This window comes from Parasteatoda tepidariorum, chromosome 1 (assembly GCF_043381705.1).
Source record: "Parasteatoda tepidariorum isolate YZ-2023 chromosome 1, CAS_Ptep_4.0, whole genome shotgun sequence".
Taxonomy (NCBI): domain Eukaryota; kingdom Metazoa; phylum Arthropoda; class Arachnida; order Araneae; family Theridiidae; genus Parasteatoda; species Parasteatoda tepidariorum.
Window position 1 is genome coordinate 55601834 of NC_092204.1, and position 27242 is coordinate 55629075.

Consider the following 27242-nt stretch of genomic DNA (forward strand, 5'->3'; position numbering starts at 1 on the left):
AGAAAAAACGGTACGTTCAAATTGTTCGCAATAATTATTTTTGGAATTTATTTACATGAAGATTTAAAATTAAATTTTAAACTTTGTCTTTTGAGTCTCTTAAGTTGAATTACTTACTATTAGCTTAGAATGACTGTTTTCGTAACTTCCAAGCTAATATGTCATTTTCCTGTCATACAAAATTTGTTGAATTTCTATTTTGTTTTTCTTGTACAAATGTCAATAATTTACACTGCTGTCTGTAAGATATTAATAAATGAAACTAAATAAATAAACAAACAAAAATTTAGATTGTTTTGAAGACTTTAAAATTTAGAATTTTTTTTTCTTCCGAATTGTCATGTTTCCAAAGAATCACCCATATATTTAAGAGATATAAACATACTTTTTTAGTTATAAGAAAATAGCCTTTTCTGTAAGAATTTTGTATGAAGTTTAAATTTCAATTAAGAAGATCTACTGAAAGTATTTATTTATTAATAGTTAGTGTTGAAGCAATAAAACAAAAAAAAAAAATAATTGCCAGTGTCAGGATTCACTCGTTTCACAAAACGTATTGCCCCATGTAAACTAATGCCGTTTTTTTTAATTTACCGAAAATCTTAAGCTTTGGTCCCTCAAAACTTAGAGAAAATATTTTTTCGCTAATGTAAAAAACGCGTGTCTAATAGTTTTGCTAAATGAATGTATCTTGAGAATTTCAACAAAATAAAAAATGTCTGGCATTCGACATGTGTAACTTTTAACAATGCAACAATTCTACGGAGGACATATATTTCTTATTTAGAGTCTTCATTTGTATAGAAAAGAAACATAATAAGAACGAACAAATATTAAAAATCATATTTTCCCTGAGAAAAAAAAAACTAGTAGGATTGTTTTGTTTTATGTACCGGGACTTAGGGTGACAATTTGTAAAACAAATTGTTTATCATTTTCATATTTCGAGATCATATTAATGTTTTCCAAAATTAGTTTGGTGTCTTTTTCTGCAGTATAACTCCTTAAAACTGATTTTTTTCTGCAGTTAAACTCCCTAAAACTGTTTCTTAAGTATTTTACCCTACACTGTAAAAATTTCCGGATCAAATTACGGTAAAAAATACCAGAGTTTTGATTGCATCATCCATAAAATCCATTGTATTGTAAAATATTATATCGTAATTTTTACAGTACTATTTATTTAATTCGAGTGATTCAGCAATTTTACGGTAATTTTTACTTTAAAAATTACGGTATATCAGATTCTGCCGTAACATGTTTTGATAAAATTGGATTTTACGGTAAAAATTATCGAAAATTTCCGTATTTTTACCGTTATTTGATCGGAATTTTTTACTGTGCATTTGTTTACCCTGAATCAATTATCGATATTAAATGGTCTTAGTCAAGAACACCATCCAAATTCTTAGAATCGACCAATGTTTATTTCGATGCAGTATTTATTTATTTCTTCATAACCTTGGAGTGTTTCTAGCATAATTATGGTGATGAGCTTATTACAGTGACAGAACGTATGGCATTTAGGACAGAACATGAAAACTGTTTGAATCTCTCAACAAAATAAGGATAAATTTACTGTTTTCGAGTGCTTATTACAAGAGGTATATATTATTCATTTCCGGTGCTTTTTACCGGAATTTGATCCGGAATTTCTTACAGTGCACTTGTTTACCCAGAATCATTCATCGATATTAAATGGTATAAGTCGAGAAAACCAGACAAGGATTTCGAATCAACCAATGTTTATTTCGATGTAGTATTTATTTATTTCCTCATAACCTTGGAGTGTTTCTAGCATAATTCGAGTGATGAGCTTATTACAGAAACAGAAAGTATGGTATTCAGGACAGTACTAAACAGTCTTTGAAACTCGAGTGCCAATTTTAGAGTGCCTAGTACAAGAGTTTTTTTTTAAATTGCAGCCATTTAAATTTCTGGATCAATATCCTGCTAATAAGTGCTTTAATTGCTTCAAATGTACGAAACCAAGTAGACTGTCTTTTTGAGGATTTATTCCGCTTATTATTCTTGTGAAACTGATCTTTGATTAAGTAATTATTAAATATATGGATGACCTGTGCCATCCAATTAGCATGACTAACATTTCTGTTTATTGAAATACATAAAGAGTGGCACTTAATAGTTTTATAATATGTTTATTCTTGTTAATAGAGGATATTTCTATTCTTTTATAAATGAATTATCTGACAAAATGTATTGTATCTCATTTTTTCTATCTTTTCTGATTTTTTTTTTTAAATGACACTGCAAACTTATACAAGTTTAAATTACTTTTTAAATTTGAGTATTTAAAAATTCATTTTCCTCCCACAAGGAATATATTTTATTTAAATTCTTGCATTAAATAAAATTTTCCTGCCATGTTAATGAATGGAATCGCTTAGTAAGTTTCCAATCATAAATCTAAACAGTGTTCTGAATAAAGAATCGTTGCAGAATATTTCGTTTACATTTGACAACTCATTCATTATCAAAACCATTGCCGCTTCGGTTCGTGATATTTCACGTAAAGTTGATATCGAAATTTCGAATACATTGTTGGATGTATTCGTTCAGAAAATAGAAATAAAACAACAGCTTATTTAAAGCAAAAGCTTGTGTTGTGTTGTACTATTGAAATATAAAAGAGCAACAAACACAGGAATTCATTTATTTTTGTAGATGCAAATATAAAATAATCTATATATTTTTAGATTTAGAAAAAGCAACAGCTTCCTAAATAAATTTATCATTTTATATTATTATTGGGTATTATTATATTATCTTTTTACATTATTATATTATTTGGAGTATGTATTATATTATTCCCATTATTTAGAAAAATTGAAAATACGAATTCAAAAATAAGAATGGAATTTTTTTACTATAAAAATTTAATTACATATAATAATAATTCTTAGTTTCAGTCTAAAATCAAGAACTAAATCGGCTACTGGTCCTAAAAATCATTTGTGAAATTAATGCAGTTTATGAAATATTTTCAGTGAAGTAAAATTAAATAAAAGTTTGTGTTTTTGCATGAAAAAGTAAAGATGTAAATAAATGCATGTATAGACTAAGCAAATGAAAATTGGACAATAAAGCGTATACTGTAAATTTTGGTAAAAAGTAACCGGGTGTTGGTCCTCTTTACAGTAAAAACTATTTTTACAGCAACATGTTAGGAAAAAAAACAAAGACTTTTACAGTAATAATTTCCGTAAATTCTCTGAATTACTCTAATCAAATATATATTAATGTAAAAATTAGGGTATAATATTTTACGGTAAAAACGAGATTACCTGAAAATGAATTTTACGGATTATGCATCCAATGTGCTGGTAATTTATGCCGTAGTTTGATTCAGAATTCTTTACTATGTGAAACAGAACCATGCATAAAATAATGGCACATTCGTAAACATTGGCGTTTTTTTTACCCTCTAATAATTAACCTTACTTAAAAAAAGAGATTATTAGAAATAAATATTTTTTAAAAAAAGATGATAATCAGCTTTTTTTATTTTAAACATTTAACAAAGGAAACAAAATATTTGTATTAAATAAAATAAGATAATAATTATTCATATAAAATCTCTATGGTTTTAATGTCGTTCCAATTGATTCAGAAAGTAAGGTAAGTAAGGTTAATACAAATATTCTAAATGCCCCCTCGTCACCACTTCTCTGAAGTTTTGTCCAGATGTGTAAGTTTGAAAGAGGTCAAAGATTGTTATACATCTCACAGTTTCCCCCTTTTGCGCAATTTATGTTCGTTCTTTTTAGTTTACTAAAAATTCTAATTGATTTAATTTTCTCATAAACATGAGTTTCAAAAAGAATGAATTGCAGAATAATTTTTGCGTAAATTGGAATTTTTGATAGTTAAAAATGTAAAATGAGTCATCAAATACAATAATATTTTTAAATGATATCTTAATTTCCCTATTTCAATACGTGTTGAATGCAAAAAAATGGTCTTTTTGCTACTAATAATAATTAATAATTTAGTATTTATTTCCTAAGGAAGCTTTTGAGACTCACACTGGAAGATCTAAAGTCTAAAGTTTACATTGTGACCCATGGCTGGGGAATCATTTAAGGTAACGATACATTCTGTAACAAATGCATTAAGTCACAATTTTTACGTCTTGTTTTTAATGTTAAACATCTTTTTATTGATAGCGTGTGTATTATTTTTATTAAAACAATTGGCACTGTTTGATTAATTCAACATCTTTACAAAATAGGAATTAAAGAATTGTGTTTGAAAAAATAGATATTTCATTATAGTTGTAGCATTTGAATGAATGCAAATGCGCATGTCACAAGCATATTTTTTGTGTTACTGGAAACGAATGATAAATCTTAATAGCGTAAAGCGTAAATGGAAAACTATAAGAATAATTTTAGATATTTATTCTTTTATCATCAAAAATATTCTTCAACGTTATACTTAATATCAGCATATAAATATCACTTAATTTTTTCACTTTTATTAAAATCTTAAAGGTTGATCACATTTATACCCATTTTCTTTCAAAGTTGCGCAAACGTATGATTTTAAAATATATTATTTTTAATGACTCTGTAATGTATAATTTTCAATAATTTTATTGTTTTGCTATTTACAAAGATTCTTAAGACATCTATAAAATAATAACAATTCAATTTGAGTAAACACTTTCCGTTGTGAAATTTTCAAACTACGTTGGTGTTTTAGCTTGAAAGAGTTATTAACAAATTCGAATTTTAGAAAATCTATAATTATTCCATTTGGTATAATCATATCTTTATAATGAATCAAAGTTGCAAGCTCAGTAAACAAAAAAAAGTGAAACAAATGTCATAAAAAATTGTGCAATTAATCTCATGAAAATGATTTGTCCATTAATTTGGTCAATGGGGCATTTATGCACCGTTTTCTTTCTTAAATGAAATATTATTTTTCATGCGCGAAACTTTTTTGCGTCTAATGAATACAATTTTAACATATTTCAATTTAAATAATTTCTCCTTTTTAAAAATTTTTTACTTGTCCTGAAATGGATTAATATAGAGCTTCCTTAGTTCACAAATTTCATAAAAGAGTAGCTTCATTTTTCCTTTTATCAATCATTTATAATTAATATCTGCGCACAAATCTGTGGTGTGTAGGATAATTTTAGTGCAGGATTTTTTTTCCGTTCGAAACAGTAACGATTGCAATAAATTTAGTGATTTTAAAAGACTTTTACTAATAAATTTTTTTTTGCATACGAATAATATTTCATTTTTCTTAAATCATACTAAAATAAACATTTTCCATAAATGTTTTTAATTGTACTTAAACTGAAAACTAGCTGAAGCTTATTAATATTCATAGTAAAATTGTCTTTTTATCAACAAAAAAGGAAATTAAAGACTGAAACTCGGGAAACAAACTCCTATGTAAACCGCTTTTGGATAGGAAACTTTCCACAAAAATATCAGCAAGAAGTTTCGAAAGAAAAATAAACTTTAGAAAAAAACTAAGGAAAAAAAAACTTTTCAATGCATGTTGTTTGTTTTGGATCGACTGAGCAATCAATGAAGAATATCAACTGTTCTTTTGCTATATTTTTTCGATAAAAAATATTGGCTTAAAGAAAAAAAAATGGTAATAAGAGAAAGTCTGTCGTTTGCATTTCTTTACAAACCAGGCAAAAGGATTCATATCGGTTTTTCAGTTTCCGTTTTTTATATAGATATTTTCTCCTGGTTATTCTCTTTACCCTTTTAGTTTTATTTAAATTTTTAGTCAAACAAATTTGAGTTCAAAATGGCGAAAACAAATACGTTTTTCACTTTTTTAGAAACAAAAAAAAATGAAAAGCAAAGTCTGCTAAACTGTTATATTTTTGACTTATATCGAATTTATTTGAAACATTATATCTGAAGCAGAAAATAAATTCGAGTCTTATTGGTTTTATATGAATTTGCAGATATTACTACAGACGACATTTCGAAGATAGTATACAATTGTATTTCCAATTAGTAGTCCTATGGAAGCAAAAATGCATTAAAATTAGCCATAATTAGTTTTTTAAATGTTGTAGGAATTTATAAATAACTAAAATTTGTTTTATTTCTTTTGAATTTACTAATATGTTAAATTGCGTACACGGTATTCTGGAGTCTCTACGCTTGATACATAAATTAAAAAAATTTGACACAAATAAGTAGCAAAAAAGTTTATTCATCAAGCAGCGGGAAATAATATTCAAGCAATCAAGAAGCAACGAGTGATTAAAATCTACGAAATTACTTCTGAGAATATGATGAAAAAGCATGAAAACCAGTTTGGATTTTTGATGAAGCTTGGAGGCGTTTTAAATAATTAATGTTCATCTCCTCTTTGTTTCCTCTGTTAATCAAAAATGCTTCAAATCTTTTTCACACCTTCCTTTTAAATAGTGATTCATTAAGTCTCCATATTATTTTATGTATTTGCTATAGTACTAGATGTATCAGTAATGCTATATCTAAATGATTTTCCTCATTTGATAAAATGGTGAGAGTTTAGGCTTAAATTATGTCGAGTATAGGTCTGTAGTGTTTCAGGATAATAAAAGTAATGAACTTAATTTTCTAAAATCAAAGTTATTAAATCATAGGTTATTCTGAATATTTTTAAACTTAACTTATTCTGAATATTTTTAAACTTAACTTATTCTGAATTTTTTTAAACTAACTGAAAAATCTGCATATTTTATCGATTAAAAAACAGTTTTTAAATAATGTATATCATAAATGTTGCTTCTAATTTAGTTTATTTATTTTTGACAATTTGTAATCCTAATATGCATTAACTTGGATCGTAGTTTACTTTTTAAAGCATAAAAACTGAATGTTAGGCTATTAAAATTAATTGAACAAAAATTTAATTTTTCACTTCTATGTGAATTATTTTAAAAATTCTTCAAAATGATATGAATAAGAAAAGTGGAAACTCACAAGTTTAACTTGATATGCTTTAAATAGAGTGAAAAATATCGACATGTTTTAAGCATTCAAAGGAAAAAACTTATTTTCAAGTCAACAAGATGTAAAGATAGAAAAAGAGACGGATTTAAAAAAACGGAAATTTACTATAAAAAAAATCATGGTAAGAAAAAAAATACACATTATATATTTAGATTATTTTTGCTTACTACGAGACATACGTTTTATTTGCACCGAAAGAAATCTAAATTTTTCATCTTAAATAGAATGTCATTTTCCCTTTGCATGTCGATATTGATTTAAAAAAAACAGAAAAAGCAAACGAAACAAGATGATCATTTTATACTATCAAAAATCTTTTGAATAATCCCGGAAGATAAAATTAATCCCCATTTACTGCCAGTTTATAACTGCAATTTTTAAAGATAATAGAAAATGTTTCGAACTATTTTCACTTCATTTAATTACTCTTTCATGTTTTGTTCACCCTTTAATTCTTATCAATAAAATGAAAAATATCGTAGGGAACGAATTTTCATTAAATACATGATCGCTAAAAAAATCTTTCTCATCCATCTAAGAGTAAAATATCTACTCCGTGAATTGAAGTGCCTAGAAAAAGGGATTAAATGCTTTTCTAAATAGAAGGGGTAAGAAAGAAAAGAACGTGACTTCACTTGTTTTACTTTCAAAAGCTATTTTTTTTCCTTCTCAAATAGAAGAGTAACCTTTTTTTGAAATGTTGCTTTACTCAATGTTTCTCTAGTTAATGCTAACCACATCTGTTACTTGAAACATCATAAAACGTTTATGGCATGCTGCAGCTGGATTTACTGCTTTTCTTACTGGGATCAGTTAGAGTTATCTTTTGAACCATTTTATTTTCGGTTTTGGATAGATCCTTGTTTCTATTCTTAATGCGTATCGGACGATAGTACACAATCATGCATTTTCAGAGAAATACTTAAACACAACATGTAGACTATATTCGACTTTTTTGGCAATTTTATCTGTAAGCTAGGACCAAAATAGTCATATTTGTAAATATTTCTGATTCTTAAACACTGTTGTTGTTTAGGATTATTGAGCCATTAACGTAATGAGTAAGAATTTTTTTTTTAGAAATATTTATTTTCCGGAGTAATAAAGAAAAGAAAATAGTGCGTGGAGTCCCTCCGCGTGGATGAAGTTAAACTTCGTAACCTGCGACGTTAATTGTAGAAGAATCAGCAGTCGTAGAAGGATCACTAGTTCTATTCAACGACTCTTTTTCCTGCTTCGCTTGCTTCCGTGCTCTGTAATAACGGTAATATTGTGCATTTTTCCCTCGTGGACCTCTTGAACCAGTGGAAGTGCTTGTGGTTGCATCATCGTCTCGCCATGGAAAATGTATTTGTATTAATAATGTATGTGAATGCGTCATAATGTAATTTCAAAGGAGAAAATCTAACAATCAATTAATATTCACAGGAGACGTACCTTGACATAACCTTAAATCAGTCGCATTGTCCGTGGGATTGTTTTAACACATTTTTTTACAATTGTTATCCACTAAATTTGAAAATATAAGAAAAAATACTACCCTATTAAATTATATGTGTATCAAAACAAACTAAAAAAATATTTATAGAAAAACAATAGTTTGATGACTTTTATTATTTTTATGCTAGTGAGAACCAAAACAATATGGAAATGAATGAGGGAAAACTGGATCCTACCACGTGATTTCCCGGCCAATGAAAATGTAGCGTTAAACGTTTAACGCAAACTTGTTGGAAGTCGCATAAGAAGTATAACTTCAAAAAAACAATAGTATTTTTATTATAAATTTTCTTCTTTTATTTAATTACCGGTAGAAAGTTTAAAGTTTACCATATGCAAAATGTGACCGTACCAAACTAGTCATATTCGAAAATATTTGTGGTTTTTAAATACTGTCGCTATTTAGAGTTATTGTTCCCTCATCGATAAGTGTTAGAAATTATTTTGCAAATATTTCCTTTGTGGAGGAAAAAAGACGACTGTTTTCATATCGTAAATTATTTTTCTTTACTTAGTTATAGGTAGCAAGTTAAGATCAACCATATGCAAAAATTTTCAAACATGAGAAACTTATTATTTGAATAACAGCAGATTTTTTAACTGGAAGATGTGTGTTCAAGACACTGTTCACACCATTTAAAAGCTTTTCAAAACCGTTGTTTCAACTATTGGACTGAGGGTGAAGACACGAAAAAAACTGCCCTCGGTCTTATACTGCCGTGAAAGAGTATAATCAGCGTAACCGACAAAAAACACAAAATTGAGATTTTTATTTACTTGGCATTTTTCTGTGATAATCTTTGTATTGCAAAAAATGCTAAAAATATTTTTTTTTAGTATTTTTGAAATTAAATTTTAGAGTTTATACTATTAGCAATATAATAGCATCTAGTCAATATTGTCAAGCCGATTTCTCGAAATCTGTTGTAAACAATTACGTTGTTTTTTCAATTTTACGATAGTTTAGCTGTTGGCTTAAAATCACAAGAAAAATCTCTAAACGCCACTAAAAACATGAGAAGATATCCATTATTCGTAAGTTATTGGGAAACAAAAGCGCTAAAAATAAAGTCAACACCGTGTTATCTAAAGTTAAATTTGAATAATTTGACATAAATAATACTAAAATGACCACTACAATAAACCCATTTTTATGCTAAAATGAAAGCAGTTTTAGGAAAGAAAGATAAAAAATATATTTTGTGCCTAATCCTGAAAAATAATTCCTCCCTAGATCCAATTGTATAAAAAGCCGTTACATTAATTGAAAAAAAAAGAGACGAAGAAAATATTTACAACTGCTCCTTGTAAAAAAATTAAAAATAAATTTACTGTTTTATTTAATTAGAGCAAACTAGGATTACTTACATATAGATAATTTTTCTACGAAATAAAGGAAACTTGAAAGCTAGGAAATATGTAGCGCTTATAATGGCATGACAATGGTGTTAGCAAAGCGTATTTTGAACATAGATTAGAATCTTATTGACACTAAAGGGTCACAAATAAGCAAAAAATAACAATCAAGGGAACACAAAACGTTCAAAACAAAAAGTGCAATTTTCTTTCGATCATTTTTAAATCTTAAGAGAATATTGGTAGCATTAATAGTAGTGTGTGTACAAAGTTTTAGAAAAATAATAATAATTTGATTTAAAGTTATAGCTAAAAGTATTTCAAGATTTTTAATTATTTTTTTACTAAAATACGTTGCTTATAGGCATTTAAATAAATGCATGTTTTGTTAGGGTAACCGTATAAAATATAACGTAACTAGACATTAAATTTTTATTTTGTCCACCGATAATTTCTTCAAAAAACACGCTTCAATTATGTTTGTGATTAGACATTTTTAATGACAATTATGATGACATTTTTAATGACAATTATGATGACATTTTTAATGACATTTTTAAGACAATTATGATGAGACATTTTTAATGTCGACAAAACTGTTGTAGTGGTGGAAACCTCAGTAAGGACAGAATAACCCTACTTGTGGAAGCAAACATGGACGGCACTGAGAAATTACTGTCACTGATGATTGGAAAATCAGGAAATCCAAGGTGTTTTAAAATTGTCAAAACAAAGCCTATAGAATACCGTTCTAACACGAAAGCATGGATGACGGCGAATCTTTTTGAAGAGTGACTGCTAGATTACAATCACACTCACCAAAGAAAAAACAGAAAAATCATCATGTTTATTGAAAACTGCATGGTTCATAAATCGATACCCACTATGGAAAATGTCCCCGTTGTTTTTTCCCACCATACACGATCTCAGTGGTGCAACCAATGGATCAAGGCATCATTAAAATTCTGAAGCATTTCTACAGTCTTTCAACATCTCCTTACTGAATCTTCCCAAAAGCTTCCCATTACCCTCCTCGAAAAATCAAGAATGTTTTTAAATGCATGGTCCAAGGTGAGCCGAAAAACAGTAACAAATTGTTTCTGGAAGGCAGGATTCATCAGGGAGCACTGTCTCTGGCAATCGTTTTTATGAAGAAAATTTATATCCCCCAATTGCATGGGAAGACAGCATACCGTTTGATGATTGCATCAACATGGATGAAAACATAGAGATTTGTGGAGAGCTATCCGATACAGATATTCTATTCGAAATTCAAAACAATAAGGGCATTGCAACAGAAGATGAAGAAGATATTGACGATGAGGTAGAAGAACAGAGGTCGATTCCAGCTTCAAGTGAGGCAGTTTTTGATCTAGCTGAATATCATCGATATGTAGAAGAACAATCTAATGTGAGTGAGGCTTTTGTTCTTGAAGATTTTGTTTAAAAATTCAAGTAATCTCTGTAAAGCAATCTGAAATATCTCAATATTTTAAAAAGCTGCAGTGCTTTGATTTAAAATTTATAGACATACTTTATTTCGCAATTTCTGTTGCAATTGATTATTTTACGACATAAAAATAAAATTTCCTTGACAATGCGAAGTTTTGCAGTGGCCTCATGCCCTTCGAATTGTCCAAGTTCGACTGTACTAAATAAGTCTTTTATTTTTCCCGTTTATCAAACTGATTTTCAACCTTCCTTTTTCGGTAGTGTGTTGCCAAGAAATTTTAGGAATTTTACTTTAATCAATGTTATTTTGTGAATTTTAGCCATACATGTTGTTTATAAATCTTTTCTTTTTGAAACCAAAATATTCCTTGAATGATATCACACATAATAGTTAAAAATATTCAATTTAGCTAACAACGTTCTTGTTTACAGCAAATACTTTTCTCGGAAACCGATGTAAATATTAAAGGGAAATTTATAAATTAAATTAATATAATGTAAAAATAGGAGTGACTTATGCTTTTAAATTTGGTAATTAAATAATTGAATTGAAATTATCATTAAAATTAATCTCAACTTTATTGTTTAAATTAATTATAAATTTATTTGAATCAATTAAAAATTAATTTAAACTGTAATGTTTAAATTTCATGTTTTGGTGTACGTAGTTATACTGTAATTTATATTTTCAAAACAATCTTCCATGAAAAAACGTAGGCAGTAATCATGTAGATTTATTTAATATATGTATTAAATATTTTGATATGAATGATTAATTGAAATTAACCAGCTTCAAATAGCGTTTATAGGATTTAAGATTTATGATCATCATAAAATTGAGCTTCTTACCTTTTTCCTAAATTTAAAATTCAATAACTATACTATTAGGGGGACCGGAAAGTAATGTCGTTTCGGCGCATTAAATGTTGGTTAGTCTTAAAAACCAATTCATTTTTTTTCGATCCAGCGTTGAAAATGTCTTGCTAATGACTGTGAGTACATTATTGATTAAAAAGAAAATCTTGATACCAAATACCAAAATCAAATACCAAAACGTCGTTACTTTCCAGTCCCCCTAATATTTCAGTAACTATAAATTATAACAAAATCCTAAATATATACCGTGAAATATCCAATGTCTTATTGTGAATATAAACAACGGCAGAAAAAGAAATTAATAACTAAAATTTTTTTTTGAGAAATGTTGGCAATCATAGTCCAGTAATATATGTTTATATATAAAAGGATAAATATTTTACATTATTAAGGATTGCATGGACTAAGGCCAAAAATTCCATTTAGTGTGTTGCTTGGGGATGCTCTGCTTCTCATAACCGTTTAGCTGCTGCTGTCTAGTAATTGTATGGATTCTACTATAGGCTCAAATGCTCCGCTAATCCCGTTGCCTTGATTTCATTTTTACCTTGATATTTCAAGAAAGAGCTATATTCAAAAACATCATTGTGTTCGAATATGTTAGAAACATTCAAAAGTCCCCAATAAATAAAACTTTTTTTCAATTTTTGGATGTTGATATACATTCATTTAAAAAGGTGCAAAATCTTTCAAAAGTTCCATCTAAAAATCGCGCTGTATTCAAAACAAAGACCATTTTGAAATATGGATAGTTTCATTTAAATTTTTATTGTAATCAAATTAAAGTAGAAATATATTAGACAGATGCTTATGCACACTCCGTACAGTGTGTTAAATGTAAATATGGTTAAAAATTAAAATCAAAAGCATTTTTCAAAATGGGATCGCATACTACAATTATTAATTACTGATCCCGAGTGTCAGTTGCCACTCAAAATATTCTTTTTGTACCAAGGAATTTCAGAGGCAAAAAAACTATCTGTTTTTTTTATTTGGAAAATATTTAAAATTCTTAAAAGAAAAATGATTTGATTTAAAAAAACTGCTTGTTCCTGATGAATAAGCAAGAAAATTTGCGTGAAGAGATCACTTTAAAAGTACTTAAAAAACCACCTGTCAGCCCCAAATAATGTCCCAATGACACCAATCACAGTTTTCTAAAAATTAAAACGTTTTTTTAAGGAGAATATTTAGAATTGAAAAAAATAAAAACACCATTCCATTCAATTATATGTTCTATATATTTTATAGTAATAGTCCTATTTGTTTTTTATGAAAATTTCACAACTGCTATAAAATGTGCGTAATTATTTTATGTAAAATTGTCCCAATAAAATAATTTCAATAAATAAATAATAATAACCAAAGTAGTATAGAAATAGTTATAGTTATAGCTTAACTAAACAAAAAATAAGTAATTTTCTATGATTACTCTTTTGTTTGCAATTAAGATAAGCAAAAGAATTGAATTCCTTTCGCTTTTTAACAAATTCATAACAAAATAAGATAGAAGTTAATATTTTAGGATTAAATTAATTTATTCTCTTACATTCAGTTTTACGATTTTACTCATTTTCTTTCAAATTTTTTATTATTTTTCTTCAAATTAAATTATTATTCATTACGAATACTTTGTGTAATTTTTGTGCAAAACATGAAAAATAAAAATTTCTTAATTTTTTTAACAAAATTATTTCGTAATTTTTGATTTTAAAATAATTTTCAAAAACACATTTCTGTAATAATTACGTATATCATTTACTTTTACATATAATTGATGCATTCATATTTAACACTAAACAACAAGCTTTTTTTCAATCATTTCTTTAGAAAAATGCATGGAACACAAAATAAAAACGTGAACATCCTGAATAAATTTTGATCTAATAATCAGATGTTTGCGTACTAGGACTCAACTTTTTGTCCGAATCCCTAATTAATATGCTAATCCTTAATATGCTAATTTTATTTAGAGCAGAAGATATTTTAAATAAAAAATTAAATGCATGGACACATTTTCTATTCATTAATGCACAAAATGCATTATAATTAAATTCATAAATTTTAAAATTTACAAAATTCAAGCAAATTATTGGAAGAAAACTTTCCCTCAGCGTAAATCTAAGTAATTCTCTCAGATCTTTTTAAATAATTTGAAATTTTGTTCAGCATTTGAAACTTCATAATTTACTTTGGATTTACTTAAATACAGTTTCTATATAGTTTAAATGTTTAATTACCCGTAATTTAGAATTACCCGTAAAGTATTTCGCCCATGGTTTAGCGTCTTCTTAACGTTAATTACACACATTTGAGTCGTTCATTTTGTCTTAGCAACTTTTGAAGCACATTGAAATTTTTTTGCACACGATAATAATCATCGTTTACCCCCCAAAGATGAAAATAATTTTGGATACTAATTTGTAACTTTTTATGAAATTGTTTTACTATTGTAGAAAAATTTGAACTGCTAGGTACATGTTGACTGCTAGGTCACCATTTTGCCGTATGCTAAAATATAAAGGAGGTCAACCAACATTTGATTTCTCGAAAACTTTTTGATTGATTCGATACCATTCTTGCATTTTGTTATTTAAAATTGCATGCTTAAAATGATGTGAAATGATGTGAACATTTATATACCATGCAACTCAACGTGTGATAAAATATTGTTGAAAATTTAATGAAAATAATAATATTAAAAATCATTTTATACATAGAATTGTCTTTCGATAAACGAATTTTACAATTGTGAGCAGATGTTTTTCTTCGGTTCTCTTAAAAGGTTCACGATATATAGCAAACGACGCAAAATATGAAATTAAGATGTAAAATGATCTTGTGACTAACTCTTGGAACCATATAGTCGAAATCACTGTTACGCCTCCTGTTTTGATGCTGAAAAATCAGAATTAGACGATAGTTAACATATGTCAGACTTCGTAACTTAGAGTATCGTCCTAATTATTAATTAGCATATTTAAAGTTAAGCCTTCGAACTATTGAGATTGAGTATTAGTAACTGAAAATCCGAACATCAGTTATTTAGGTATTCACTTTTTTTCTTTTTCATACGGAACACTATTTCAAAATACTTGTTTTAATTATTAATATGCACGTTGATATATAAGTATTAATATATACGTTGATATATTATAATTCGAGATATTTTTTTTAATTCTCAATTCAAATAAATCTCACACTTTGAGTGCAGTATTTTATTAAGAAATATATTCAAATTTGTAAAAAAATGTTATTCACAAATGAGCAAAACATATTTTACATATTTATGTACAATTTGCAATTATTAGTTATTAATGATATTTGACAACTGCAGTAAATGCTGCTACTGTCCCAGTGTTGATGCATCAGCTACAATTTGTGTAGAGAACAGTTGTCAAGTAATAAGGCAATATCTCCGAGGTTTTGAAAATAGGTCTGTCGTATTCTAATGTCGAATATCATTTTTCTAATATGCAAACCTAGAAGAAATATTTCGAACAATTCAAAAATTATATAACTTTGATTAAATATAGAATACAACAAGAAATCATTATTATAAACCTGTATATAGTAAATAGGCATTCATATTACCATCCAACATCATACAATAAAGTTGGTTTCAATATACCTGTATTTTTCTTTCTATTTTAGAAAAATGTTAAATCAAGAAAGTGAAACTTATATAATATCAGAAAATATTTTTTTTTAATGTTGTTAAGTATATAATGAATAATCACATTTCTACACGAAGAAAAAAATTCTGATAAAATAACCAGAATGCATTTCTGGTAAAAAAAATCATAATTCTAACTAATGAAAACAAAACATATGGTATTTATTGCTCTGTTTATAAGGTAATGGTGAACCAAAATTCAGATTTTCTGAATTAAAGCACTTATAACCACCCATTTAGTAAAATATATAAGACTGAAAAGTAATATTAAACGAATAAATGATTTTTATGCCATGCTCTAAAGAATATGATAAAGTATATAATTGTGAAACATTTATCAAATTTTATTACACACTATAAAACCATATTTTATTGTCAATTTTATAAAAATCATTACCAAACCACTTCGATGAAAATTACTGAGATTTTTAGTGTTTTCGTAGAAACAGAAACGTGATACTTTTTAACTTATTTTGCAGTTTTGATTATACTTTTTTTTCTCAGTGTAACTATAGAGTATCTGTTTACCATAATCTAGCAAGGATATTTCTTTTACTAATAGTAAACTAATAAGATTTATTACAACAAATAAACACATGTAATACATTTTATTATTCTAACAATAAAACAAAATTGTGTTTATTGTTTATTTAAAAAATAATAGAAAAGTTTCAACAAATTCAATTCTATAACTTAACAACTGCAAAATAAGAAAAATAAGACTTGCTGATAAATCTTTAATTGGGTAAGGGAATAGATATCGGAATAAGATGTGAAACGAAACTTGGAACCTTCTGACATGAAGTAATGGAACATTTTGAAGCAAATGAACATGACATTTACATTTATTTGATGAAGCGTCTTTACTCATGAAAATAAATATTAATTAAAAAAACAATTAAACATTGAAAAACAATTAAACATTGAGAATATTTTAAATGATTCTCTTTAATTAATAATGCCACGTTACGCAGTTTATGCATCACGACACATAATGTATTATAATCCGCGTTACCTATAGACCACGCTTTGAAACAAAATGTTATACTACATTTTAATTAGTACACTGAGGAAAACCATGTTTCTGGATTCACCGTGTTTCTGTTTTTATAGGAACACAAAAAATCCCAGCAATTTAAGTGCTTTGGTAATAATTTATATATAATTAACTATAAAGTATGCTGTTTAATTTGGTAATTTATTTTGGTCCTTAGAACATGGCATGAAAACTATTTATTCGGTTTTCTTTTTGATATTGCATTTTTCCCTAAATATGTAGCAATAAAAACTGTAATTTTTAAACTCAGTATTTTCAGTAAACCATTACCACAACAGCGGAAAAAACTACCAAATGAATGGTTTAAATGCAGTATATTTTGAATTTATTAAGCAGAATTATGTTTTCTTCTGACAAAAAGTATCATTACTATGAAGTATGATAGTTTCACGAGCATTTTTTTCCGTGTATGTTAATGATATTTTATTCAGCGAAATCTTACAAATGCTATCGAATTTATCATTAATTTGTAAAACAAAAATGTAAATCATTCCTGCAAATTGTGGGCAAGAGAGTCATGGAAGTTGAAGCACTCATTTTCCTGACTAATGGCATGACTGGTGCAATCTGGTAGGGCTTATTCATGCCCCCACTGGGAATCAAATCCCAGTTTTTCCCAAAGGCAGTTCAGGCATTCGCAACTGAGTCATTGTGGCTAAATATGCTTAATAACCAAGGTTAGAGTTAATAATTTGAAGATGCAGTTAATAAAAAGTTACACACAGTCCAATACGAAATACGCAATGCATGAGATTAAATCAACACAAACATTTTAAAAATTATCTTAAATTAAAAACTTATGTACTTGTGCAACTATTTGTTTTTATTTCATGTATTTCTAGTCGTTCATGTTTTCAAGCATCATAAAACATATTTTTTCTTATGCTAATGCAAACTCTATGTATATTTGAATTCACAATTTCCGAGAAAAATAACTCAGGTCACATCCAATAGCACTCAAAATCAAGCACATTCTCTGACCTTTCTTCCAACAGAAATGGAATAAAATTTATATCTGAAATCATTTCTCTCCTCTCAACTAGGAAATTGAAATCAGAGTAATGGTCCATGTAAGGGGAATATCGATCAAAAATTTTCGAAGTTATTATTCAAGTGGAAAAACAGAGATTTCACTTGGAATAAATTGCAATAATATCTGAAGAAGTTGGATATAAGTCGGAAAATATGTTTATCTATCTTTTGAATAGTTAAGGCATTTTTCAAATAATTTGAATGCAATACAAAACGTACATATTGAGCAGTGTCAAGCTTTTAAGGAAATTTATCTTCTTTAATCATAGTTATTTATGCACTATACAATACAGACATTTACAAATTTACATGGATCCGTGCTATTTGCTGTCTGTCTGAAAATATTTTTTTTTGTCTTGAAGCTGGTGGAAGCTTTGTATATGAATTTTCGATGTAACTAAAAAGTAGACACTTTTAAGAAAGTAAAATATATATTATAAGATCTTTTTTGTGAAAATAATAATATTTTAAAGAAATTATATGAAAAGAAAATTGAAGTGCAGCTGACGAAAACATTATACCTGAAATCATTTTCACAGAATAACTTTACAGAAACATATTTCATAATTATGTTAAATATTCTAAATTACATTTAAATTTTAAAAAGTCAGATAAAATATATTAAGAAATAAACACGTTTTTACACAAAAAATCATCACTGTACAGAAATCAATGTCATGTCTCTAACTTATGCAGTTAATATTCATATTTTTAACTACATAATTAAAAATATGAATGTCAACACTCATTTATCAGCGAAGGTTGTATAGAAAAACCTTGCTAATAGCTATTCCGAATGTTCTATGCTTGGCTGATGAAGCTGTACCTCTTTTTTAGTAAATATATTTTTACTATCTCATGTCTTCTACCATAATTGCTGGTATGAGAAATCTTATGTATTTAATTACCTCTGCATAATTTATCTGATTAGGATTTAAATTTATAGAGATTTAGTATATTTAGAACTGTTTAGAAATCTGGAAATCTGAATTCTTTTCATTATTTTGTATTAATCTAGATAAAAATAAGAGAGAAATATTATATAAAAAATTTGTAATAATTGATGGTAGGAAATACGGCATGAAGTACCGGTGTCTTTTTTCTGCTTTAACGGTAAAATCTTCCAAACACGGCTCACTACCAAGCAATAATTTTTCTAATTTGCACTTAATTGCAGTTTTTTGGACATAATAAAAAAAATTTTCAAAGAGGAAATTTCTTTAATATACAAAATCAATTACTGATAAATTTTTGAATACGAAAAAAAAAATTCCAATTATTTTGTTCGGATTTTAGATAATATAACAGATTTTTTTTAGTATTATTTAGACTGATTTTTATCGTTAAATACCAAAATATATTTTTTCTTGCAATTAGAGCGTCAGAAAAAGTATATGTAAAACCCTCACCACAGTCCCATCTTCAGCAAAGTGTTTAAATGTCATCTCTATTACCCAATCTGGTAACAAAGTTGTCTTATATGTAACATGCACGGTATTTTCCCAATCTTTTCTTTTTAAACTTTCTGCTTAAATAAGAATAATATTCTTAAATTTGCATCAACCGTAGGATATATGAAAATAACAGAGTTTAAGAAAGCAGGCATAAGAAATTTTACATATCTGCAAGAAAAGTATCAACTTCAATTAGAAAGTAGCATTAATTTATCTGAAAAACATTTAAATAGTATGGAAGAACCAAGCTACAAAACAAAACAGGTGGTTTATTTAAATAATTACTTAAATTTTCAACGGTTTTTCTTGCTTAATGAAATATGCGTGTTTTCTATGCTTGTAAAAAATAGTCAATAATTCAAAATTCAAAAATTAATAATGGTAATTATCAAATTGGAGCCGTGGTGGCTCAGGGGATAGAGCGCTTGCTTTCCTATGAACGGAACCAGACTCAAATCCCAACAATGGTTGATTGAATTCGAATTCGCACCCGGATCTCTAACAGTGCTGACGAAAAATATCCTCCGTGGTTGACGGATCACGGGTTAAAGTCTCCTTGCCATCAGGTTAACCGTGGGAGGGTTTCCTGGATTCCCTCTCCATGTAATGCAAATGTGAGTTAGTTCCATCAAAAATTCCTCCTCGAAGGTAAATTCCTGCCAATACTTGATCCAGGAGTCCCCTTGTCTTCTGGAGTGGGTTAAAAATGACAAGGCTATATGGAGTTGAGCATTAGTAGTCATAAATCAAAAATTGAGTGGGTTGTCCAACGACGGTAAGAAAGTAATATGAAAATTATCAGTTTGAAATTATTGTTACTGAACCAAATCATAATAGAGAGGAATTTTAACAAAATTGCTATATTCAATAAAAGAAACACTTTATTTATTGGAATAGGTGAAAAAGTGAATTAAATATAAAAATAAAATATAGAAAAAAATAATACTGTTTATATGCAGCGTAGTGCGTAATAACAATTAGTAACAAACTTTAATTTGTTTTCAGTTGTGTGAGATTTGTTAACGGATCTTACATATTCTCCCATAACTGGTTTCAAATCTGCAATCTATATCTCTGACTCCAAGATACAGTTTTTTAAACTACATTTTTGGTCTATTTTGTGTCGAAATGCGCAAGTTCAAAAAAGTTATTTATAACAAGATATCAAATAAATTTTGCGACAATTTTTTAGGGAGTTACTACAAACCATCAGAATTAAAATTGCATAGTAATCCATGCCCGGAAACGTCATTCTGCTCCACTAGGGGCGAATCCCTGCATGAACTGTTATTTCGAGAGTTTCTGACTAGGTCATAAGTGATGCGCTCTTAGCTGCGTACGATGACATTGTTGGACACGGGTTTCTATACAATTTTAATCCCTATGACATGCCCTAACACTACTTGAAGTTTGTATCATTTTATATTATAAGTTATCGCAACAACCCTTTTCACGTGTAACTTTTTAAACTTGTATATTTCGATGAAAAATAGACTACAAATGCCATTTTGAAAATTTGTAGCTAAACTAAATTCAGATTTGAAATCACCAGATTCGAATTCATCAATATCAAGTATTTGTATAAATGCGAAAAATTTTTTTTCCTAGCTAGATAACTTTTAGCTTCTAGAATGATTAAAAATTTAAGATATGTGTTTAAAATTGACAGAGAAGTGCACTTTTTCTTATGCATTTTAATGATAATTATTTTTGTATTGCTATTATTTTTTTTAACTTCCCGACGCAACTTCTCTATATATTAACCACCATGTGCAAAAGAGATTTAAAGATTTTTATTGATTTAATGGTATAGAGTTTAAAAATAGTAATTTATTTTTTACTGAATTTTCAGTAAAAATAATTTCTGCTTTTTAACTCTTTATCACTAAATTAATTAAATTATAGTTAATTTATATAATAATTTGTTTAACTAATAATAGATGATCGATGACAGAGATGTATATTGGAATACTTTTTACGCTCTCATTTTTAGTGCTATTTAGTCAATTCAGTCAGATTTACACTCTGAAGAGAGACTTTGAATAGTCAAACGTTTTTCTTAGTAAACATAGTAGTAAAGAAGAAATTATTAAAAATTCTGCGTATGCTGTATCTTGGAACACGTCCAAAAGTACAGCATGCCTTACTGTCCCAAGGTACCATCACCATAAGGGCTTAAAAAATTCAAATTTGAAATCAATCCAAATGAATTCCTATATTGTTTTTTAAAATAAACCATTTAGAACGTGTCTCTTTCATAAACTAAATAAAATTCAGTTAATTAGTCAAAAAAATAAATAATTACAATTTATAAATAAAATGTTTTTAAACGATGGAATTTTTTACCCATCATCAAAACATTAATTAAAATCAATGAATTCTAACTTTCACTCTAAAGTAACGATTTGCTTAAAATAATAATTAGAAAAAGAAATAATTGTGTTGATGCAAATTGCGTTTGATAGATTTTATACGTCTCAAGGCACCATGCTTATTACATTTTCTTTAATAGAAAAATTTACGTACTTGATCTTCCGGTGAAAAGCTCGTGATAAAGGGAATGACAAAAATAGCTTTCCAATACATCGTGATTGATCCCTCCTTTGCTTTAATGAAATGGTTTTGTAGAAGTAAGGATTTTCCAGTAACTGTAAACGAAGCTCATTAAATATATGTTGATGAAACATAACTATTACAAATGAATAATCTCATAATTTATTTGATACAATTAAATTTTGAAGAAAAAGTTATGAAAATTAAAAAACTCTAATAGCGACGAACTGAATACTTTTGATATATTTGAAAAAGACTTTTCACTAACCAAAATTCTCAAATTTTTTTTATATGCTTTTAAAAATGTCTTTTGTGTAATTTTAGAGTCATTTCATTTTATATCGAAATAAGTAGGCACACATACACCGAACATCCATTACATTATGACCACCCTGCTAATAACATGTAGGACTACCTTCAGCCGCCCTCAAAGCTGCTAGCACCCACCGTGGCATTGATTCCACAAGGTGCTGATAGTTAGTCTAAGGTATCTGGTACCAAGCGCTCACCAACTGGTCCTTTAATTCCCTCACATTGCGAGGGGGTAGCGTGGCAGCACGAATTTGTTTTTCCAAGTAGGACACCAAATGCTCTATTGGATTAAGGTCAGGTGAATTTGGGGGCCATATCATGACTTGAAAGTCACTGGAATGTTCCTCGACGATTCGACCCTTATGACATGGTGCATTATCCTGTTGGTAAACACCATACTCCGCAGGAAAAAACTGTTGCCATGAATGGGTGAACCTGGTCTGCAACTATGTTCAAGTAGCTTAAAGACTTCAGAGATTGCTCTACCAGAATTATGGGTCCTAATGCGCCCCATGAAAACATTGTACCTGGGCGAGAAACCATGAAAACCTGGGAGAGCCCATTGTTATAGATGGAGGGGGTCATAATTTAATGGCTGTTCTTTGTATACTTGCGGTTGTAATTTGTAAAAAAATGTAAACTTATTTTTTACTCCATATATAAAGGTTTTTATCTTTAATATTTATTTATTACATATTCATAACCTGGAATAAATTTTTATTAGAGATTAAAATTAAAGGCTTCAAACTGAAAGGAATGATCCTTTATTAAAATATGAAATAATATCATGGTAATATTTTATTACACAACACTTTATGACAAACAGACTTTGTTTCCATTTAATGAATATTAATCGGCTATTAAGTTATTCAATTTATTCTTACTATATATTATTTAAAAGTTTCCCCAACATATGTAATTAAAGTAACAAAATATTAACCCCAGAAAAGGCGCGCTTGTTACAAATGTCATACTTTTCTCGATAGTATTCAAAGAAAATTACACTATTTTCTAATAAAATATTATTATTAATTCTGTCGAAATATTAGTTAAATGACAATTATCAACATTACAGTTATGATTAAAAATGAAAGATGAATGAATGAATTATATACGAATTAATGATGAATGAATTATATATCTATGATTTGAAATTTTTAAAATTTGAATTGAATTTTATTAACACCTATATTGGAAAGAAAGCATTTACATTTGATAACTCACTAAACTAAAATATAGATTTATAAATTAATAATAATAGGCCAAATTTAATTATTGTAACATTAGTAAGCCATAGAAAAACAGATAAATTTCATTGATATTTCAAATGACAAGTTGATGCCATGGCAAGCGATGAAAACACGCTCAACTTATCAAATCCGAACATACAGGAGAGTGTGTTTGGTTACATTCTAGAATTATATAGGATTAACATGATGGTAAAATTCAATGCAAATAAAGAAAATAAAGAGTAATTTCTTAAATTGGTGTGTGGTCAGTGATACAGAGTTGCAACAGCCGATCCAGAGAGGCCCCGCGTGCTTGCTCGTGGTGAAATTAAAATTGTAGAGAAGTATTAGGAATTACATTTTCAAGGAATTTGTAGGACGGACAGAACAGCACTTAACAAGTTTTTATAGTGGCCAAAAATACTTTCTCTTAGAATATTTTTGATACTTGAAAAAATATAGTAGTTGCTGGGCTTCCTCATAACATTTTGAAGCTGTCATCTATGTCAAGAAACTTCACTTTACTGTATTTAAAAACCACTTTGAAAGTTTTTTTGGCGTTTTCTAAAAGGAAAAAAACTGATTTTGATCAGAGTGTTCAGCATCATCGGTATTTTTACTACCTCTATTAAATTCAGCATTCCTGTTCATAGGAGTTGAATCTAATTATAGAATAAGTACGCTGGAGTAGAATCTCCAGCGTACTTTTCCAGCAGAGTCTCCAGCATACACTTATCAAGTCTCTGTTTGGTTTCGAACCTTTCTCATGCCCTTTTTAGCCATTTGCTATTTAATTGCAAAAGTCTTTCTTTATATAAAAGTTGAATCTTTTTTTTGCAAGCAGCTCAGCTGAATATTCTGTTTTTAAATTTCTAGTAATGTAAGAACAAATTCTCCAAGACAAATGTCAATATTAAACTAATAGTTTATACGTAAGAAATTATGATTTCGTAACTAAAAATTGTTGCTGGTAAAAAGTTCCGGCTTTCAGGCTGGTGGTACTTTTCTCTGTGAAATCCATTTTTACTATACAATTTTACGGAACCAAAAATATAATATACCATTATTTTTATAGTAACGTTTATTGCGTAATCATTGTGTCACTGCAATTAAATTAATATTACGGGAAGAATTGAGGTACAAAATGTTGTGAAAAAATGGATTTTACGGTAAATTGGCTTCCACGGATGATAAATACTTTTTATCCGGGGTGCAAATACTTTTTATCTTAATTTTATCTAGATTTTAATTCAATGTAGGACTCATTAAATAATTATGAAAGCCTTATTTGTTAAATTTGTAACTAAATATCATTATTATAAACAACTAAATTTATCAAATACTAACTTTGATGTACTGGAATCGAGCACGAAAAATACGATTCATTTAATATCTGCCCGATTCGAAAAATGCATTTGATTTAAAGTAAGTCTCAAAGCGTTAACTATGATTTCTTGCTGAAAAGCATACTAAGCAGGTATGGAAATAGACTTATAGATAATTTTACTACATCACGAATCAACAATTTATAATATTGAGTTTAACTCAAGAGTAGATTGAAAATATTAATATTTTATAAAATATTTTAACGAAATTCTATTATTGCATATTTTGAAAAAAAAACAGTAAAATCACTAGTAATTAACAGTAAAACTAATCATAATATCAAATAAATAAAAAGATTTTAGTTGAAAAAGTAATATTGTTACTTAAAATTAGGAAATAGTATTTCTTCATGTTTCTTAAAAATGCTTCTAGTCCAAAATCATGAAAACTCATTTACCTTTATGTGTGAAATGTAATCATTTGGTGGCTATACGCAAGTTTGACTCTCGACTGTATAATAAACTTCTGCCACTTGCTTTGGAAGTCGAGGAGAAGCTGAACACATTTCAACAGCTACTGATGTCGCATAAACTATTGGAGAAAGAACAAAAAACTGCTTCGTTAAATTTTTTATCAAACTCCTTTTAAAATTAAAAGAACATGCGATATCATATATTAAGCATTGTCCATTACATCTCATAATTGGAAATGATATCGATCTAAAAAAAGCGAAATTAATCAAAAAATTTGTTGTTTGACAATAAGTTGTACATTTGCGAATAAGCGAAGATAATCAGTTATTTGTTTTAAAATTGAGTTAATGGTTCTTGTTTGTTGATGCAGAGGAGAATATTTATATTTATTCTTTCATTTTAGTAAAAATTTATTTACGTATAAATTTATTTAATTATAATTTACATTAAACTAAAGATTAAGATAAGTTTTCAATAAAATAAAGTTTGTTCTTTGTTCCATGATTACGAATTTTCCAAGATGGCTAGAACAGAATAGAACATTAACTGAACAGGACAAATTAGAAATATTTTCTTACTTCTACCACCATCTTTCTTTCCCCAGCTTTTCATGTTTTGTTTCCCCATTATTTCCATTTATGTTTGTTTTGTTTCTAACTGTGAGTTTTTATTTCTCATAATTTATTTTGTTTAAACATTCGAGTGTCTTCTGCACAATTCGAATGCACAATACAAGTCGAAAACTTATTTTCTTAATAATAAGTAAATAATTAAAAATATGTTAGTCGAATAATAAGTTGACAAGTCTAAAATCTTGTTTAATAAGAAAATTTAGTTGACAAAATCTTTATTTTTCAGTTTCTTTGGAATATTTAATTTAGTTTATAAAAAGTTAATATAGTTCTTACCTTCAATATCACTAGGTAGAGGAATGATATCTGGACTTTTTTCGTTGCCATCGACTAAGCTATCATTTGGATCTTTTTTTAACGGTGATGGATATCTGCGAGAGAAACAATTTAAAAAGAGTTTACAGACAAAATTTAAATCCAAATCTTTGAAATCTTGTAGTAAAATTTTGGAAGAAATAAATATATTAAAAATAAAATTCATGATTACCAAATGCCATTGTAAATTTGCAATAAAAATTTAATCTGAATTAAACAAATTGAAGAAATGATTTTTTTTATTGTTTGCTTCCTAGTTATTCGAATATAGTTAAAATTTGAAATGAAGGAATTTCAAAATAACGACAATATTTCTGTAAACTTTTAAGCATATTATTTAGCAAAAAAACGTTATATTAATAAATACATATGCAATAAAATATGGTTTCTTACTATGTGATAAAATTTAGCAAATGTGGAAAGATTAGAAAATTTTATAAAAACTATTTATTCGGTTAGATTTATTATCTTCTTACTATTCTTTTACTAAATGTGCTGTAATAAGAATTATAATTTCGGAAAGCAGAATTTCAGCAAATTATTGCCATATGAAAGGAAAAATTATCAAATGAATGCTTTAAAAACGCATATTTTGGATCTATAATCAAAATGACTTTTTTTTTTAACCAGAAATATCATTACGATACAATACTGTAATTTTACCAGAATTCTTTTGTTCGTATACAAGCCTGTTATAGTTACCAGTAATCTTCTCAGTCAATAAACCTTCAAATAAGTTAAATCGAAATTGAAGTTATATAGTTTCTTCAATTGAAAAAAAACGAATGTATTGTTAAAAATAAGCAAATTAGTAAAATAAAAAAATATAAAATCATTTTTATGGAACAAGTTATTTGATCAATTTTGTTAACTATTAAAGCAATTGTAAAGCAAATCATTTCAGGATAAAATTTAATTCAACTCATTTTACAACAGTTCAGATAACTTAGTTCAGGTCTAAGAATTATAAATCTACTTAGGTTTTGGTTAGT

The 27242-nt window shown here is 27.7% G+C and overlaps 1 protein-coding gene across 1 annotated transcript in view; it reads right to left on the reverse strand.

Annotated features, from left to right (window-relative positions):
• Window positions 1–15394: 15394 nt before the first annotated feature.
• The window catches only part of LOC107446499 (neural cell adhesion molecule 2), a 201233-nt gene continuing 189385 nt past the window's right edge, over window positions 15395–27242 (reverse strand). Inside the window, exons 10-13 of the mRNA XM_016061170.3 lie at window positions 26212–26306; window positions 25288–25421; window positions 21937–22058; window positions 15395–15673 (exon numbers count right to left, since the gene is read on the reverse strand). Of these exons, the coding sequence (XP_015916656.2) occupies window positions 25318–25421; window positions 26212–26306 (199 nt within the window). The 3' untranslated portion in view covers window positions 15395–15673; window positions 21937–22058; window positions 25288–25317. The remainder of the gene's footprint in view (window positions 15674–21936; window positions 22059–25287; window positions 25422–26211; window positions 26307–27242) is intronic.